This window comes from Danio aesculapii, chromosome 2 (assembly GCF_903798145.1).
Source record: "Danio aesculapii chromosome 2, fDanAes4.1, whole genome shotgun sequence".
NCBI classification, from domain to species: Eukaryota; Metazoa; Chordata; class Actinopteri; order Cypriniformes; family Danionidae; genus Danio; species Danio aesculapii.
Window position 1 is genome coordinate 10698276 of NC_079436.1, and position 19339 is coordinate 10717614.

General features: G+C 37.4%; 1 protein-coding gene across 1 annotated transcript; it reads left to right on the forward strand.

Annotated features, from left to right (window-relative positions):
• Positions 1-816: 816 nt before the first annotated feature.
• Positions 817-14633, forward strand: cwc25 (CWC25 spliceosome associated protein homolog). Its single transcript, XM_056464810.1, has 9 exons — positions 817-899; positions 2067-2291; positions 4591-4827; positions 7137-7206; positions 7629-7759; positions 7877-7943; positions 8196-8401; positions 11775-11939; positions 14051-14633. The coding sequence occupies exons 1-9, from the start codon at positions 817-819 to the stop codon at positions 14163-14165; spliced, it is 1299 nt and encodes a 432-aa protein (XP_056320785.1). The 3' UTR covers positions 14166-14633.
• Positions 14634-19339: the final 4706 nt, after the last annotated feature.

The following is a 19339-nucleotide window of genomic DNA, read 5'->3' on the forward strand; positions in this document are numbered from 1 at the left end:
CTTAGTCCCTTATTTATCAAGAGGCTGTGACAGTGGAATGAACCACCAACTATTCCGGCATATGTTTCAGGCAGTGGATCCCCTTCCAGCTACAACCCATTAGTGGGAAACACCCATACACACTCACATTTAAACTACGGTCAATTTAGTTCATCCAATTCACCTATAGCGCATGTCTTTGGACTGTGGGGAAAACTGGAGCACCCAGAGGAAACCCACACCAACACGGTAAGAAAATGCAAACTCCACACAGAAATGCCAACTGGCTCAGCCGGGACTCGAACCATCGACTTTCTTGCTGTGAGGCGACAGTGCTAAATACTGAGCCACCATGCCACCAATAATTAATAAATTTACAGTGCAGCCAAGAGACTTCATATTCTTGCTACATCATCTGCATTGTTTTATATTTAAAAAAACAACTTTATATTTGCATATGGAAAGTGCTTATCTGGTGTGTGATAATGTCTAGGACCACCTTTTGCAGCCAATACAGCATCAATTCGTCTCGGAAGTGACAGATACAAGTGCTGCACAGTGACCAGAGGGATTGTGAGCCATTCTTCTTGCAGGATAAAGACCAGGTTACTATGTGATGCTGGTGGAGGAAAACGTTTGCTGACTCGCTCATCCAAAACATCTTAAAGTGGCTCAATAATATTTAGATATGGTGGCTGTGCAGGCCCTGGGAGATGTTCAACTTCACTTTCATGTTGTTTACCACTCTGACACCAGTCTTACTGTGTGTATCGGTGCATTTTCACCCTGATACATAGCACAGCCTTCATGATAAATTATTTGAACCATTGGGTGCACATGGTCCTCGAAAATGCTTCGGTGGTTCTTGGCATGATATTGCAGTCCAAACCTTCACTGATCACCCCTATGCTTAACTTTGGGTATGCAACAGTCTGGGTGGTGCGCTTCTTTGGGGCTTCTCCACACCGTAACTCTCCCGGATGTGGGAAAGACAGTGAAGGTGAACTCATCAGAGAACAATACATGTTTCACATTGGCTACAGTCCAGGATTTTTATTGCTGGCATCATTGAAACTGATGTTTGGCACTGGCACGAGTGACCATTATAAACAGGTTACAAGCACAATACAATGAAGCGTAAAACATTACAAACATTTAATATAACACTCAACTAATTTACTATTACGGTAATTTACATATTAATAACAGTAAATAACGCTAGGAAGGCATAGACTGTGCTAGCAGGTGGCTACTTTTATTGTGAATATTTGCTCCACCGAAACTGTAGTAGCCATGTTATGTGTTGATATGGATTTGGATTAACAGTTAGCAATACATTGGTTAAATTATGGTTTAGAAGAACAACAGTTAATATATGCTTACCATGGTATTTCGATTTTATTTGGTTAGTAAAACCATGGGATCATGTGTTTGTTTTTTAAGTAAAATTAATATTTTCCCTACTTTAAGTCCCCATGAAATCAAAACTAACCATATGATTGTGTTAGCTCACATTGCTAGTTTGGTGGTGAACAATTCATCTCTGCATGTCAATCAGAAAATTAATTTGTTTGCCCTTGTAATCGTTAATTGAAATCTGAAAATGCTTGTTTATTTTCAGCTAAATTGTCAGATTACGTTTATTTTAGGAATTGGGCGTGGCTAACACACGTAACCACGCCCTCCCAGCTGTCAGTTTTGACAACAAACAGAAATGGTAAGGAGGAGGTGGTGTCTGTTGGGTTGTAATAACTCTACCCAAACACTTTCCCCGATCTTTCTGAATGAAATACCTACTTTGCTACAACCAATGAGCTTGCAGTAGAAAAAAACAAGCCACGCCCACTGTTTTCTCATTTAATATTACGTTTTTCTAGGAACTGCGTCACATTACGAAAAAATAACGCTTCCGCTTCATGGGGACTTTAAATCTCTATTGCTTTTTTCGTTTCTACCAATCCTACCAAAAACTATGGTCAATATGGGTTTACCGTGGTTTAAATACAATAACCATGGTGTCTTGGTTTAATTTGTAGCAAAACCATTGTTATTTTTGAAAAAGGTATCATGTGTTTTTTTTTTTTGAGGTGTTATTTTCCCTACTTAAATCTCTATTACTGTTTCCACAAATCCTACCAGAACTTGAAGAAAAGTTGGCATCCGCAAACTCTGAAAAACATCGAGCGCGTGTGGAAAGCAGAGCAGAAGCATGAAGCAGAGAGGAAGAAGATCGAGGAGCTGCAGAAGGAGCTGAAAGAGGAGCGAGCCCGGGAAGAGATCACCAGATTTGCGCAAGAGACCGGCGCTGTGAAGTGTGTAAAGTTCACACACATCTTCCCAGTTTAGCATCAGTCCCACCGCAATGCTTTTCAGTAAAGAAATTATGAAATTCATCCAAAAATGAATATTTTGACATCATTTACTCATTTACAACATCATTTGAGTTGTCTTTTTTGTTCTGTAAATACAAATGAAGGTATGATAAAGAATGTTGGAATCCTCTAAACATTGACATCCATTGTAAGACATATACTATGGCGGTCAATTGGTTTCCAACATCCAAATATTTTCATCTGTGTTCAACAGAACAAAAAAAGCTCAATCAGTTCTGGAAGTCAAAGGTGAGTAAATGATGATGACCGAATAAAAAGGTGAATTATCCGTTTAATTTTAATGCATATGTTTGGGCTGCAGAAAATTAGAAAAATCTAACATTGCGATATTTTTTTATTCTGCGATATATAATCCAATATGAATACAATTTCACTAGATGAGTTAAATAACTATTTTGAAGAAATTTGGATGAACTGCGATTCAGGAATTGATTGGGATGATTCTGTAGGGGAGTATATGTGCATAAAACACAAGAAACAATCTACAAGCGTAGATAAATTCAATAAAGGAAAAGATACAAATTAAATAAACACCATTTGATTGTTTTCCAATGAGTCAAACTGTATTTAGATATACAGAAATTGAATAATCAAATGTAAAATAATGCTACATAGTCTTTGTTTTATAAACAACAGACCCTTTTCACGTGACGTCACACCCTGTCCGGTTTCACTCCACGCAGTGTCTCTTTAATTCCGCCTACACAGAACTCCCCATAGGGAACTCACCCAGTCAGCTGTATAATTACTACTGATATGGTTAGATGGTTGTGTTGTAACAATAAGAAGAGTGCATTTTAATCATAAGATTAAAATGCAGTATTATTAGATTATGAAATTATTTGTAGCTTATCATTAATTAGGGCAGGGGTCCCTGCAGAATTTAGCTCCAACTTGCCTCAAGACACCTGCCTGGATGGTTCAAGTATACCTAGTGAAGCTACGGTCACACCGGGCTTTGTGTGTGCGAAATTCTGTCGTGCGGCGCTGCGAAAAGGCGCAGGATTAAACAAGATGATTAGACATTTAAAAAAGCGAGCGATTGCTTTATGTTTTAAATTTCTGTCCAGAGAGGTCTTGTTTTGATCCTCGATTGGTCTCACACAGTCAAGTGATGCGATTTCACAGGTCAGAGTTCACCAAGCTTGAATTTTGCACCGCAGCAACATGCGGAACTTGACACATGACCTTGCGTTTCTGGTCTGACGCATTCACGTGCGTATGAATGGAAGTCTATGGGAGGAAATGCCCAGTGTGACCGCAGCTTGAGACCTTGATTAGCTTCTTCAGGTGTGTTTCATTAGGGTTGGAGCTAAAATCTGAAGGACACCGGCCCTCCAGGAACAAGTTTGATGACTCCTGAATTAGGGTAAAAGGTATACAGATACTAAATTAAAACCAACCAGTAGGTGGCGGCAGGACACTGTCCAAAGGTCTTAATTCATTTAAATGGAGAAACTGATAAAAACATTAATGAATCAGTAAATAATAAATGATGAAACTGATTGCATTTATAGATGAAATCCTTACCAGATAATATTAAAGAAGTTAATAAAGAATTTTACTCATGCTGGAACATTTACATAAAAAATAATAGACATTTATATTTACAACAGCATCAAAGTACAAATAAATCCATTATTGAGAAAATAAACTGAATTGAGAAGGGAAAAGGTTGCAAAACATATGCTTTTCTTGATAAACAATAGCTTATTTTCTATTCCTGATAACTTAAAGAATCATTTTCAAACTCAGAAAGCAGTTCAGTATTAAAAGAGAAATGTTTGGATACATATCCAATACTTTAACAGACTTAAATCACAATGTGCAATGTTAATATTCTCAGTTGTAAATTTTACAGAGAAACTTCATTCAAAGGTAAACCGGAACTAAAAATACACTACGCTGCCGATAGGGGGAAGTGAAGTGACGTCATTGTGAAAAGGGTCTATTAAGTCATGATTCATTTGTCAAAGTTACAAATGGTACAATTTCTTATTCCTGGATGCTTTTAAAACCCTCACATGGTCACAGGTCTTCACTTGCGAAATGATAAATTATAATCCAGACTCAACATTGCATATACTCGCGATTTGACTATTGCGAATGATTGCATTGTAATATCGATGCTGAAACGATATATTATGCAGCCTCGACTCTGTGGTATAATATGATGTAATAGTCAGTGATGTAATATGAAATTCCTCATTATTTGCAGGAAGAAAGATGACCGTTTAGATTGGATGTACCAGGGTCCATCAGGACAGATCTCTCGGGAGGAATACCTTCTGGGTCGCCCCATTGACAAGCAGATCACCCAGCAGTATGAGGACCAGGAGAGCGGCCCATCCGCTGAGACTGGGCTCCTGCCTGGGTCCATATTTAACCCCTCCAGTGCTGCCTCCACCAATGATATGGCTGCCAAAATCAGAGAAGACCCTCTTTTTGAGATCCGGTAAGTTGAAATTGTGATTTAAATATATTTTTTATTTCACCCAAAAATGAAAATCCTGCCATCATTTAAATAGTTTCTTTCTTCTGTTGAACACAAAATGATTTTTTAAATTTTTTTTGAAGAAAACTGGAAACCTGTAACCATTGATTTCCGTGATATTTGTTGCTGCCTAATGTACTATTGGTCTAGCCTTGTCATTTCATTTTTTGACACAGTCATGTTGCTTTAATAATTTGGCTCTTGTCAAAAAAGTCCTCAGTAATCATAATAACCTGTTAGAAACCAAAAGGGTACTATGTATGCAATGTCTTAATTTGATTAAGTTTGTGTGGGTGCCTGCATACAAGTATGTCTGCAGTTAATGCAAAGTATGCAAGTCAGGTTAAAGAAGCTAAGCTATCCGACCCTCCATGTTTCAATGAGTGGATGGGTGAGTTGAATCAAGTCGAGAGGATATGCTCCTTGGAACTAAAATCACCAAAAACAAAACACTAATTTTAAACTGTATGGCAACCTTTTCTGGATTTCCTCAAAACTGATTAGTGCTATGCCAACGATTTATTATGTATGTATGTATGTATGTATGTATGTATGTATGTATGTATGTACATGTATGTATGTATGTATGTACATGTATGTATGTATGTACAGTGCATCCAAAAAGTATTCATAGCGCTTCACTTTTGCCACATTTTTTTATGTTACAGCCTTATTCCAAAATGGATTAAATTCACTTATTTCCTCAACATTCTACACACAATACCCCATAATGAGAATGTGAAAAAAAGATTTTTTGAAATTGTTGCAAATTTATTACAAAAAATGAATAAAACTGAATAATCAGATGTACATACAGTAAGTATTCACAGCCTTTGCTCAATACTTTGTTGATGCACCTTTGGCAGCAATTACAGCCTCAAGTCTTTTTGAACATGATCCCACAAGCTTGGCACACCTGTATTTGGGAATTTTTGCCCATTCCTCTTTGCAGTACCTCTTAAGCTCTATCCGGTTGGATGGGAAGCGACGGTGTACAGCTATTTTCAGATCTGTCCAGAGATGTTCAATAGGATTTAGGTCTAGGCTCTAGCTGGGCCACCCAAGGACATTCAGCGAGTTGTTGTGAAGCCACTCTATTGATATTTTGGCAAAGTGATTTGGGTCATTGTCCTGCTTGAAGATAAATCATGGCCCTGGTCAAAAGCACTCTGAAGCAGGTTTTCATTCAGGATGTCTCTGTACATTGCTGCACTCATCTTTCCCTCTATCCTGACTAGTCTTCCATTTCCTGCTGGTGAAAAACATCCCCACAGCATGATGCTGCCATCACCATGCTTCACTGTAGGTATGGTATAAGCCTGGTGATGAGCGATGCCTGGTTTTCTCCAAATTTAACACCTGGCATTCACTCCACAGAGTTCAATTTTAGTCTCATCAGACCAGAGAATTTAGTTTCTTATGCTCAGAGAGTCCTTCAGATGCCTTTTGGCAAATTTCAGGCGGGGAGTGACTTCCATCTGGCAACTCTACCATACAGGCCTGATTGGTGGATTGCTGCACAGATGGTTGTCCTTCTGTAAGGTTCTCCTCTCTCCACAGTAGAATGCTGAAGCTCAGACAGAGTGACCATCGGGTTATTGATCACCTCCCTGACTAAAGCCCTTGTCCCCCGATCACTCAGCTTAGATGGCCGGCCAGCTCTAGGTAGAGTCCTCCTGGTTCCAAACATCTTCCACTTACGGATGATGGAGGCCACTGTGCTCATTGGAATTTTCAGAGCAGCAAAAATTTTTCTGTAACCTTCCCCAGCCTTGTGCCTTGACAATCCTGTCTTGGAGGTCTACAGACAATTCCTTTGTCTTTATGCTTGGTTTGTGCTTTGACATGCACTGTCAACCCTGGGACCTTATATGGACAGGTGTATGCCTTTTCATATCATGTCCAATGAACTGAATTGACCACAGGTGAACTCAGTGTGAATGATTAGTGGAAACAGAATGTACCTGAGCTCAATTTAGAGCTTCACGACAAAGGCTGTGAATACTTCTGTACATCTGATTTTTCAGGTTTTTTATTTGTAATAAATTTGCAACAATTTCAAAAAATCTTTTTTTCACATTTTCATTATGGGATTTTGTGTGTAGAAATTTGAGGAAATAAATGAATTTAATCTATTTTGGAATAAGGCTGTAACATAAAAACAATGTGGAAAAAGTGAAGCGCTATGAATACTTGATTGCTATATATTCTTTCAAAGGCTGCTAAAATACATTGTTTTGCAGCAAGTATGATCTCTGTTTTGTTTCCAGCAAACGTGAGGAAGAGAAGAAAAGAGGAGTTCTTACAAATCCTGTCAAAATGAAAGAAATCCAGAAGATGGTGAGTAATGTGATATATATTGATATATGTGTAGTTTTTTGTATAATTTAAGCCTTAACTTTATTTCAATTCATTATCTCAGATTGGAGATAACACTCAAGAAGCGGCATTGGAAATTTAATTGTGAGGAATACGAATTTATTTTAAGTTGAAGAAATTAAAAATTTAAAAATTCTGTGACGTGTTCTTACACTCCGGTTTATGAAATGAAGGATCAGTTATTTAAAATGACGGTATATCTTTTAAACTTGTTTTGTATCGGTTCAGTTTCCAATTTGAGTTCTGTAATTAAATTGTATTAAAATTCTATCAGGAGGAATGATTTTATTTATTTATTTAGTTATTTATTTTATTCATTAATTAAAATGCAATTTTTAAGGCTTTGATTGTGGACTTTCAACCCTTTTCACCAAATTTCATAGTTGCGTCAAAATCTGGAAAAAGAGAAAAAGAAGAAAAGAAAAAAGGAAAAGAAAGAGAAAAAAGAGAAGAGGAAGGACAAAGAGCACAGGAGGAGGAGTTCGAGCTCTGAGGACGAGCGCAGGAAGCATAGGTGCACAATAACATTTAAATAATGTGCTTTTATTTTTGCCATAAATTCTCTTTGCTCCATATTTGAGAGGAGAACTGAATATGGGTTATTTAACTGAATATGTGTCTGATTTGCCAGGTCAAGAGAGGAAAGATCAGATGTCACAACCTCTAATGGACATCACAGATCAGGCTATGGACTTCAAGTAAGCGATTTGCATTCCCATTGACATTTTTAATATTAAATTAAACTCCTTTAAGTTTTATAAGGCTTCTGCATTTCACCTCCTGACCTCATTTATAGATTCTAAAGGTAGTTATTGGCTCTGCATAATTAAAAACATTTAGATTTTTCAGCTACGCCATTTCTACACCACTGCTTAACAAAGACCTTGTAATATTTATCAAACAATACTTTTTGAACCAAAAATTGTGAACATTTCTTGTCTTTCTTTCAGTTACCAGCACACAGGTCCACTCACTCATCAGCGTCCAACCACACAGATCACCGCTCGAGAGACAGAAGTCGATCCCCGTTGTCTCACAAAGCAGATCGGGACAATCACTCCTCTCGAGACTCGGAGCGGAAAGCTAAACCCAAAGCCCCCAGCCCACCGAGACACAGAGACCGCTATCAACGACCACAGTACACCAATTACAGCAAGTATGAAATGACCTGTTACAATGTCATGCAATAGATTAGATTATTAAACATTAATTATGACATTCCAAGGTAGGTTTTGTTCGAGTTCAAGTACATCTTGGAGGTTGTTATTGCAGAATAAAGCCTGACAGGCTTTTCGGTAGCCTGACGCAAAGCAGAGAGCTGTTGTATAAAACTGAAGGGCTTTATTTTGTAAAAACAACAGTCCTGGATGTACTTTATCCCACTTATTACATGAGTACTTGCCACAAATGATAAAAATTAGACACAAAAAAAAATTCTGAGCTGTAATAGATTATATTACAGATAGAAAATATTAATTCTTTAATTAAATGCAATTCTTTCATAAACAAAACCAGCTGAGTGAAGCTGATGGAGTATACACTAACTTGCGCGTTGTTCAGTCATAAGACAGAACAGTCAAAAACACCTATTAAAAAGTATTACACCTATTACATGGCTACGTACCACAAAACGTAAAAATTAGACACAAAACATTGTTCTGAGCCTTAAAATATCATTAATTATTTACTTAAATGCAATGCTGACAGAAACAAGACTGGCTGAGGGAAGCTGATGGAGTTTACACTAACATGCTTATTTTTCAGTCACAAGATGGCACCAAAGAGTCAAAAACGCAATTTATTACACTTATTGCAAAGCTATTTACCACGAAATGTAAAAATAAGACACAGAACATTTTTCTGAGCTGTAATAGATTATTAATTCTATAATTAAACAACACTGGCTGAAACAAAACTGGCTGAGGGAAGCTGATGGAGCGTACACAAGCGTGCGCATTGTTCAGTCTCAAGATGGCACCAAACAGTCAAAAACACAAATTATTACACTTATTACACATCTATTTACCACAAAAACGTAAAAATAAGACGCAAAACATTGTTCTAAGCTGTAATAGATTATTAATTCTTTAATTAAACGCAACACTGACTGAAACCAGACTGGCTGAGGGAAGCTGATGGAGCATACACTAACTTTAAGTCACAAGATGGTGCATTAAGTCACAAGATGGTGCCAAACTGTCAAAAATGTGAATTACTACACTTATTACAAGACTACTTGCTACAAAACATAAAAATTAGATGCAAAATATTTTTCTAAGAAGTAATAGTTTACTATTTCTTTAAAGGACAAGCTGACAGAAATGAAAACTGCTGAATGGAGCATACGGTAACCTATGTTTTTTATTCAGTCACAAGATGGCGCCAAACAAACACAATTGCTAATTATTACACGTATAACATGGCTACTTGCCACAAAACATAAAATTAGATGCAAAACCTTGTTCTGAGCAGTAATAGTTTATTAATTCTTTAAAGAAAATGCTGACAGAAACGAAAACTGCTGAATTTAGCATACACTAACCTATGTTTTATTCAGTCACAAATATCTATTTTTCTACAGTCATATTTACTGACAATCAAAATGATTCAAAGTACCCAGATGAATCTGTATTATTAGTTTCGACGATTGTTATCCAGATGTCTTCTTCCAAGCTTTGTTTACTGAGAGCTAGTAATTTATTACAGCTTAGATCAATGTTTTTTGTCAATTAGTTTAGTTTTGTGGTAAATAGTTGCGTAATAAATGGGATAATATCCTCCTGAGACCCAAAGAAACTTTTCTTCTTTTTTTTGTTTTTTTTTACTGTGATTTCCTACATTCTTTGGGTAAAAAAATCTACAATTTAAAGTTTTTACATTTTGTTTTTATTTTTAATTTTACAGCATGTCCACTGTAGTGGATCACAGGACCATTTTAGTTCGAAACAACCGCCACTCAGACAACAAAACCGTACAGGACATGGCTGTAAAGGGATATTAATCCAATATTAATGTAACAAAAACAAAACAAAAGCCATTTTTTTTCCTTTTGTATCAAATTTTCTTAAACAGTTTAGTCTGAAAGAGAGCCGAACTCAAAAAAAAAACAAAAAATCCAAAACAAATTTAACATAAAAGCGATTTAAAACTGATTGTCATTCACTAATTGTCTCTAATTGTCTGATTGTCAGACTCTAAATCAGAGTCTCCCTCAACTATCTTATAAAGAACCCTCTCTGTTTCAGTTCTACCCCCTACAACATGCAGTCATTAATTGCATTAAGATGGCCCTTTTCTACTATAGTGGACATTTAAAAAAAAAAAGATGATATTTTGAAACACAAACAGCTTTGAAAGCTAAATGTGTTGTTCCTGACACTTTAATAAACAAATATATATATATGTAATAATAATAGAAAAAAACATTTAAAAAGCAAAATTTTACATACCTCTCTCCTTCCCATAAAATGTGCTTTTTTGTATGCCGGCCATTTTGGATGCAGTGTAAGAAGTGCTTCCTAGCATGCCAGACAATCAAATGACATATCACTAGAAAGCCCAGGATGTCCTCTGAACAGTACAACAGGACTTGACAGAGTAGCTCAAACTATTCAAAGAAAATTCATGAAAACATAATGTCCACTACAGAGATCACAAGTCAATGGGCGGGGTCTCAGGAGGATATACTCCCAGGTAGGCTTTATTCTGTGAATACTAGAGGTGTGAACCTACACTGGTCTCACGATTCGGTTCGGTTACGATTATCATGCCATCGATTCGGTTCAATTCGATATCACGGTGCATTGACGATGCTTCCCATACACAGTTTTATACTTTACTTTACAGGCGCTGTTCACCGATGAGTGACACTGATAAACTGCAGCCTTGCCAGATTGGGCGATTTTTCGATAGGCATTTCGGCGGGTTTTGGATAGTTTTTGGGCTGGAATCAGTCAGCTACATCTGGCAACACTGCAACTGCGATCACAGCTGATCCATGATAGACGCGGTGGAGAAAACTTCTGCACCCATGTCTGTATCCAGAAGTATCGCAGGAACCGCGAGAGGAGAGGAAAAGTCACGCAGCTGGTCACGTGGGCCACAGTGAGAGAGAGAAATGGAGTACTTTCATTCTCTCAATCGCAGTGAAATAGGGGTTTCTGCTGTAAGTGTCACTGAAAGACTGTCGAGCAAATACACACGCAGTGAAATTGAGAACAGTTTCTGTGTTTTAAGTAGTTGGCGCATTGTAAATACTCGCGCTCGCCTCCCTCGCCGTAGTAAGCTACGGCGACATAGCGCATATGAGATAAATGACGTCAGTACACAGTATAACCGGTTATGATTATTACTGAACCGATACCGAATTGTCCCCGTCTGCATCGCTGTGCACCGAAGAAACAATTAAATTTGGCACCCCTAGTGAATACCACTGTCTGGATGTACATTATCCAAATCCTTTTCAGTCACTCTGTACTTGAGGGACCTATCATTGTTGTTAATATATAAAACATTTCCACTTCTCTTAGGCGTCTCTCCGCTGAAGAGTTGGAGAAGAAAAGAAGGGAAATGATGGATTTTGCCCGTGAAAGAGAAGTGGAAAGGGAAAATAATGTGCAGAGATACAAGCGTCAAGAGGAGCAGGAGAAAGCCAGAGATGACGCCAAACAGAACCGTCATGCTGGCTTCATACAGTGAGTATTTGATTTTCAGAAATCAGAATTTGATTAACAATAATTTGATTGCTGTTAATACACAACGTTTTTTTGTTTTGGAAATGATCATCTAATTCTTGAATGGGCGTCTGGATGATTCTGTAAAAGTTGGTAGTTCATGTTTATTCGCACAGCTTGAGCTTGGTGATATGCCAAAAATCTCGATCGTCTCAATATATGTATCATGATGGAATCGAATTTCTGTAAATTCAGTCAATTAAGGTAATAAATCATCAAGGCACTCCAAATGTAAGTGAAAAAGATTTAAAGTCTTTATTAACATGGCTATTATTTAATAAAAGAACAAGTATAATAGCCATGTTGATAAAGACGACTTCTTAATTTTTGAGTGCGTTGGACTGAGGATTTTTGGTATATTTATATGAATCTCTTATCCACAGAGCACCAACATATTAATTACCCCTGAAGCACTTTTAGTGAGTTTTTGAATTTTGTCTGTCAATTAATAGCTTATATACAAAGTATATAATTGAAAATAATACAGTATGTAATTGAAAATGCTATTCTGTGATCATATTTCATATATCTTCAGGGCAAATGTTTGATTAGGAATGTAGAAATATTAAATAAATGTTAGTGAAATACAAATCGTTTCAAAAGTGACATGTAAAAGTAAAATGCAAAGTGTAAACATTGAACTTTCAAGATTGTAACTTTCTCACAATGCTGTTATTCCTGTTTCTGTCTGATCCCTGTAATGGCGTGTAATATTGCGCTCATATAAATTATGAAAAAGTATTGCCATTAAGTATTTTGCAGCACCAAGATATAAATGATAGAGCCTGATATGAAACAATAGACTTTTTAATTTGTCCATACGATATACACTCACCGGCCACTTTATTAGGTACACCTGTCTAACTGCTCGTTAATGCAAATTTCTACTCAGCCAATCACATGGCAGCAACTCAATGCTTTCAGGCATGTAGACATGGTCAAGACGATCGGCTGCAGTTCAAACCGAGCATCAGAATGGGGAAGAAAGGTGATTTAAGTGACTTTGAACGTGGCATGGTTGTTAGTGTTTCAGAAACTGCTGATCTACTGGGATTTTCATGCACAACCATCTCTAGGGTTTACAGAGAATGGTTTGAATAAGAGAAAATATGCAGCGGCAGTTCTGTGTGCACAAATGCCTTGTTGATGCCAGAGTTCAGAGGAGAATGGCCAGACTGATTCCAGCTTATAGAAAGGCAACAGTAACTCAAATACTCGTTACAACCAAAGTCTGCAGAAGATCATCTCTGAACACACAACACGTCCAAGCTTGAGGCAGATGGGCTACAGCAGCAGAAGACCACACCGGGTGCCACTCCTGTCAGCTAAGAACAGGAAACTGAGGCTACAATTCACACAGGCTCACCAAAATTGGACAATAGATTTCTGCTTTCGATTTCTGCTGCGACATTCACATGGTAGGGTCAGAATTTGGCGTCAACAACATGAAAATATGGATCCATCCTGCCTTGTATCAACGGTTCAGGCTGCTGGTGGTGGTGGTGTAATGGTGTGGGGGATATTTTCTTGGCAAACTTTGGGCCCATTAGTACCAATTGAGCATCATGTCAACATTACAGCCTAACTGAGTATTGTTGCTGACCATGTCCATCCCTTTATGACCACAGTGCACCCATCTTCTGATGATTACCTCCAGCAGGATAACACGCCATGTCATAAAGCGCAAATCATCTCAGACTCGTTTCTTAAACATGACAATTCACTGTACTCGAATGTACTCAATTTCACTGTACTCAAATGGCCTCCACAGTCAGCAGAGCTCAATCCAATAGAGCACCTTTGGGGTGTGGGGGTACTAGAGATTCGCATCATGGATGTGCAGCCGAAAAATCTGCAGCAACTGTGTGACGCTATTATGTCAATACGGACTAAAGTCTCTGAGGAATATTTCACATCTCTGCAAATCCTCAAGTTGTCTTCACCCGAAATGATCCAGTTTTAGCAAATAAACTACTTATAGCATTACTGCCGGAAGTGACGTTCCTGTACTGGACAACCATAAAAGGATTTGTATGATGATGTCTTGCTGATTATCTGTCCTGTTTTTACAGTGAGATGAAGCTGGAGAGCGCTGCCACCTCCTCTCTGGAGGACCGTGTGAAGAGGAACATTCACTCCATCCAGAGGACGCCTGCTGCGCTGGAGAAGAACTTCATGAGAAGATGAGAACACCACACCATTCATGCACACCTCTGTACTTTAGTGTTTCATGATGGTTTAAATGTGTTTTATTAAAGGCCGCTGTATTAGTGATCTTTGTGCTTGTAAATTAAATGGCCAAAAGACACTTGACCCTCTCAATGTTTTGTTTCTTAAATGTTTCTCCAGGGACTCTCCCGTTCATATCCCTTCTCTGGACAACCAACATAGCAATTTATGTATAAACATGCTTGTTTGCCACACCAGAATTTTTTTTTTTTTTTTTACTGTTGATACATTTTTGATGATTTCTGATTTAATCCCTTGAGCTGGCTGGTCACTTTGTATTTTGTTCCCCCCCCCCCTCCACACTCATTACATATTTTGGTAATCATGCTAAATTTAGATGTTGTGTGAGAGGTTAAAAAATTCCTTCTGTGAAATACATTTTTAAATCGGACATTGTGTTGCCATGGAAATAAAACTTTTAGTGAACCTCCAGTGTCATGTTTCTTATTACAAAATCAGGTATGCGAATCTGCAAACAAATTCTTTTCCAATGCTGACAAATAATATTCAGTGCATCCGGAAAGTACTTATAGCGCTTCACTTTTTCCTTATTGTTTAATGTTACAGCCTTATTCCAAAATAGAGTAAATTTATTAATTTCCTCAACATTCTACACACAATACCCCATAATGACAATGTGACAAAATAGTTTTTGAAATTGTTGCAAATTTATTACAAATAAAAAAACCTGAAAAATCAGATGACCAGAAGTATTCACAGCCTTTGCTCAATACTTTGTTGATGCACCTTTGGCCGCAATTACAGCCTCAAGTGTTTTTGAATATGATGCCACAAGCTTGGCACACCTGCCTTTGGGAATTTTTGCCCACTCCTCTTTGCAGTACCTCTCAAGCTCTATCAGGTTGGATGGGAAGCGACGGTGTACAGCCATTTTCAGATCTCTCCAGAGATGTTCAATAGGGTTTAGCTCTGGGCTCTGTCTGGGCCACTGAAGGACATTCACCGACTTGTTGTGAAGCCACTCCGTTGACATTTTGGTGGTGTGCTTTGGGTCATTGTCCTGCTGGAAGATGAACCGTCGCCGCAAGTCAAGAGCACTCTGAAGCAGGTTTTCATTCAGGATGTCTCTCTACATTGCTGCATTCATCTTTCCCTCTATCCTGACAAATCTTCCAGTTAATGCTGCTGAAAAACATCCCCACAGCATGATGCTGCCACCACCATGCTTGACTGTAGGGATGGTATTAGCCTGGTGATGAGCGGTGCCTGGTTTTCTCCAAATGTAACGCCTGGCATTCACTCCAGAGAGTTTAATGTTTGTCTCATTAGACCAGAGAATTTAGTTTCTTATGGTCTGAGAGTCCTTCAGATGCCTTTTGGCAAATTCCAGGCGGGTAGTGACTTCTGTCTGGCCACTCTACCATACAGGCCTGATTGGTGGATTGCTGCACAGATGGTTGTCCTTCTGTAAGGTTCTCCTCTCTCCACAGTAGAATGCTGAAGCTCAGACAGAGTGACCATCGGGTTATTGATCACCTCCCTGACTAAGGCCCTTCTCCCCCGATCACTCAGCTTAGATGGCCGGCCAGCTCTAGGAAGAGTCCTGGTGGTTTCAAACATCTTCCACTTACGGATGATGGAGGCCACTGTACTCATCTGAGCTTTCAGAGCAGCAGAAATGGTTCTGTAACCTTTCTCAGCCTTGTGCCTTGAGACAATCCTGTCTCGGAGGTCTACAGACAATTCCTTTGTCTTTATGCTTGGTTTGTGCTTTGACATGCTCTGTCAACCCTGGGACCTTATATGGACAGGTGTATGCCTTTTCAAATCAAGTCCAATCAACTGAATGGACCACAGGTGAACTCAGTGTGAATGATTAGTGGAAACAGAATGTACCTGAGCTCAATTTAGAGCTTCACGTCAAAGGCTGTGAATACTTCTGTACATCTGATTTTGTATTTGTAATAAATTTGCAACAATTTCAAAAAATCTTTTTTTCACATTGTCATTATGGGGTATTGTGTGTAGAATGTTGAGGAAATAAATGAATGTAATACATTTTGAATAAGGCTGTAACATAGAAATGTGGAAAAGGTGTTCTTAGACGTCTATTAGATTTATACGGACCGCTACAGTTTGAACTTGTTTTAGCCAGTGTTAATCACAACAATATTAAACACAAAAATGTTTGCTGGGATTATAAATGATATCAAATGGTTAAAATAAGTTGCATTGACACAGAACATTTGCACGGTGGCTGCGAAAGCTTAATGCACTCCAATTAAAGGAACACAATAAAAATGTTTCAAGGGGACCTAAAAACGTGACGGACCTGTCTGAGATTTGTTTATTGTGCCCTGAATATTGCTCAGTGAAGTTTTAGATGATCTCTGAAAAGTAAGTTTTTTGTTTATTTTAACATCCTGACTGCACGATTGCCTTGTCTTTTGTATATTATTAGCCCCAATAACCAAGCTAAATAGCTGGGTCCATCTTGTTTTAGGATCCCCTTGAAGCATTTCTGTTGTGTTCTGTGGTATTTGCATGTGTTGTGAGAAAATGCAGCACGTTTTCTTAATTTGTTTGTTCTGTAAGAATTCTCAACATGCTGTCTGTCACACCGAAGAAGATCTTTAGTTAATTTGCTTGTGTTTGTTGTAATGTGTTTTTTTTAATTAAGAGGAAAAGATAAGAAGATAAAAGAGAAGATACGATGAAGGGATGGAAGTGCAGAGGAAAAAGCAAAGGCAAATGGAGGATTGGACATTTCTCAATGTCTATGTGTCCATAAACGTGGAGAGACAAAAATAAATCTGAGGTATCTTTCAACCTTACAATTGATTATGGCAAGATAATGTTTACTAACTTGGGAGTCACTGCCACATCAATGAGTGTTAATTGCATTATGTGCTTCACTGCTCCTCGTGTCGTGCTGTGACAGCGTGTACAACCAGATTTTATGAACTTTCCCACTTAATTTTTTTTCCATTGCACATACATGGGATTTTAATTACACACTTATTTCAAATGACTGAACACAGCCTGCCCTGGAATTATAAGACTGGAGTTAGAGATGGAAATATGGCGTAGTTGAGGTGGAGGCCAGACACAAGCTGATACCTGTTCAGACTAGATTCTGATTCTACCCCCACCCCAACTCTAAACCCAACCCTCACAGTAACATAAAAACAGTAATTATAATCAGAATTATTTATTAAATGACCAATTAATTGTATTTCATTAACATCTACCCCCACCCCAACCCTAAATCCAACCCTCACAGTCACAGTAATGTAAAAAATATTCATTATTGTTGTACAACGTCACAAACATGATGCTATTTTGATGCGAGTATCTGCAGCTGTATCCCATCTAGACTCCATTCACTCGTTTGCATTGACTTTGTGTGTAATTTACTCCAGCAAATACTTAATTCCAAGTTTTGTGTGAACACAGCCTTCATATAAACAAACAAATTACAATGTTAAAGTCCCCGTGAAACCAAAATTTACAATGTTTATTTTGCTAGCTCGCAACACCTTATTGTTGAGGTGAATAATCAATCTGTGCAAGTTAATCCACTGAAAAAGTGTGTTTGTTTTGGTAATCTTCAAAGTCTGACCATTATATTTTTATTAACGTCTACCCCAACTCTCACAGTAACGTAAAAACAGTAATCATAACAAGAATTAGTGATATTATTTATTCAATTACCCATTTATTACATTTTACTAACGTCTACCCCTACAACCCTATAAACCAACGCTCACAGTTACGTAAAAACACTAATTATAATGAGAATTATTTATTAAATGACCAATTAATTCAATTCAATTCACCTTTGTTTCTATAGTGCTTTTACAATGTAGATTGTGCCAAAGCAGCTTCACATAGAAGATCAAAGTAAACAGGAAAACAGTGTAGTTCAATTGTATTTTATTAATGTCTACCCCCACCCCAACCCTAAATCCAACCCTCACAGTCAGTAATTTGAAAAATATTCATTTCTGTTGTACAATGTTACAAACATGATGCGATTTTGATGCGAGTATCCCCAGCTGTATCCCATCTAGACTCTATTCGCTCGTTTACATTGACTTTTAATTGGTAATCTTCAATCAAAGTCTGACTATAATAATTGTATTTTATTAATATCTACTCCAACTCTCACAGTAACATAAAAACAGTATTTATAATGAGAATTATTTATTAAATGACCAATTTATTAACTTATTGTTGAGGTGAATAATCAATCTGTGCGAGTTAATTCACTGGACAAAAAAGTTAATCCACTTTGCTTTGACTTTATTTTTTTTGGAAAATGCTTATTCTGGCATGTCATTGTTATTTAGGGCCACTAACATACATTTATTTAACTCTAAAGCAACTTAAAAAAACATCGAAGGCGTACTTTGAGCTCATGCTCTATTTCATGAATGAATTTTTCTGAGGCGTGAGGCGATCGTGCTACCCGCTTCACTACAGTGATGCCCTTATTTAATTATCATTATTGTTTTTAAAAAGATATAATAGAAAATTAAATAGAAATTAACAGAGGATTAGAAAAATATATATAAGATTTTGGTTTAAAAAAGATAAAAGATAATTATGCTTTTGTGTTGTTTTGACAATATATACACACATGCACACAAATATTTACTGTTATATTTACCGTTTTTGTGTGAAAATGGTAAATATGCAATTAGTTACCTAACTAAATGTTTAATTTTGAAATAAACAAAAAAGGATTATAAAATATCTTTAATATGACAACAACTGAAACAGTTTATGCTAACAAATAAATAATAAATATATTTTTAAAGGCTCTTAAACTTGAGTATCATCATAAACTTTAATCTAACACGGCTCTCTGGAATACTTGATTCTGACTGACCAATTGCAGCATTCCAAGGTATGCTAATATTCCAGCCTGATCTCACGAGAAAACGTAAGTATTTTACGTTTTGACAGTTTAGTGGCTAATTCGTACGAATTCGTACGAGTTCAGTCGTACGAAATTGTACGATTTTAAAAAGGAGGCGTGGCACCTAACCCCACCCCTAAACCCAACCGTCATTGACGGATGAGCAAATCGTACTAAATTGTACGAATTAGATCGTACGAATTCGTACGAATTAGTCACTAAATCAAAAAGTTACGAATTGCCGTGA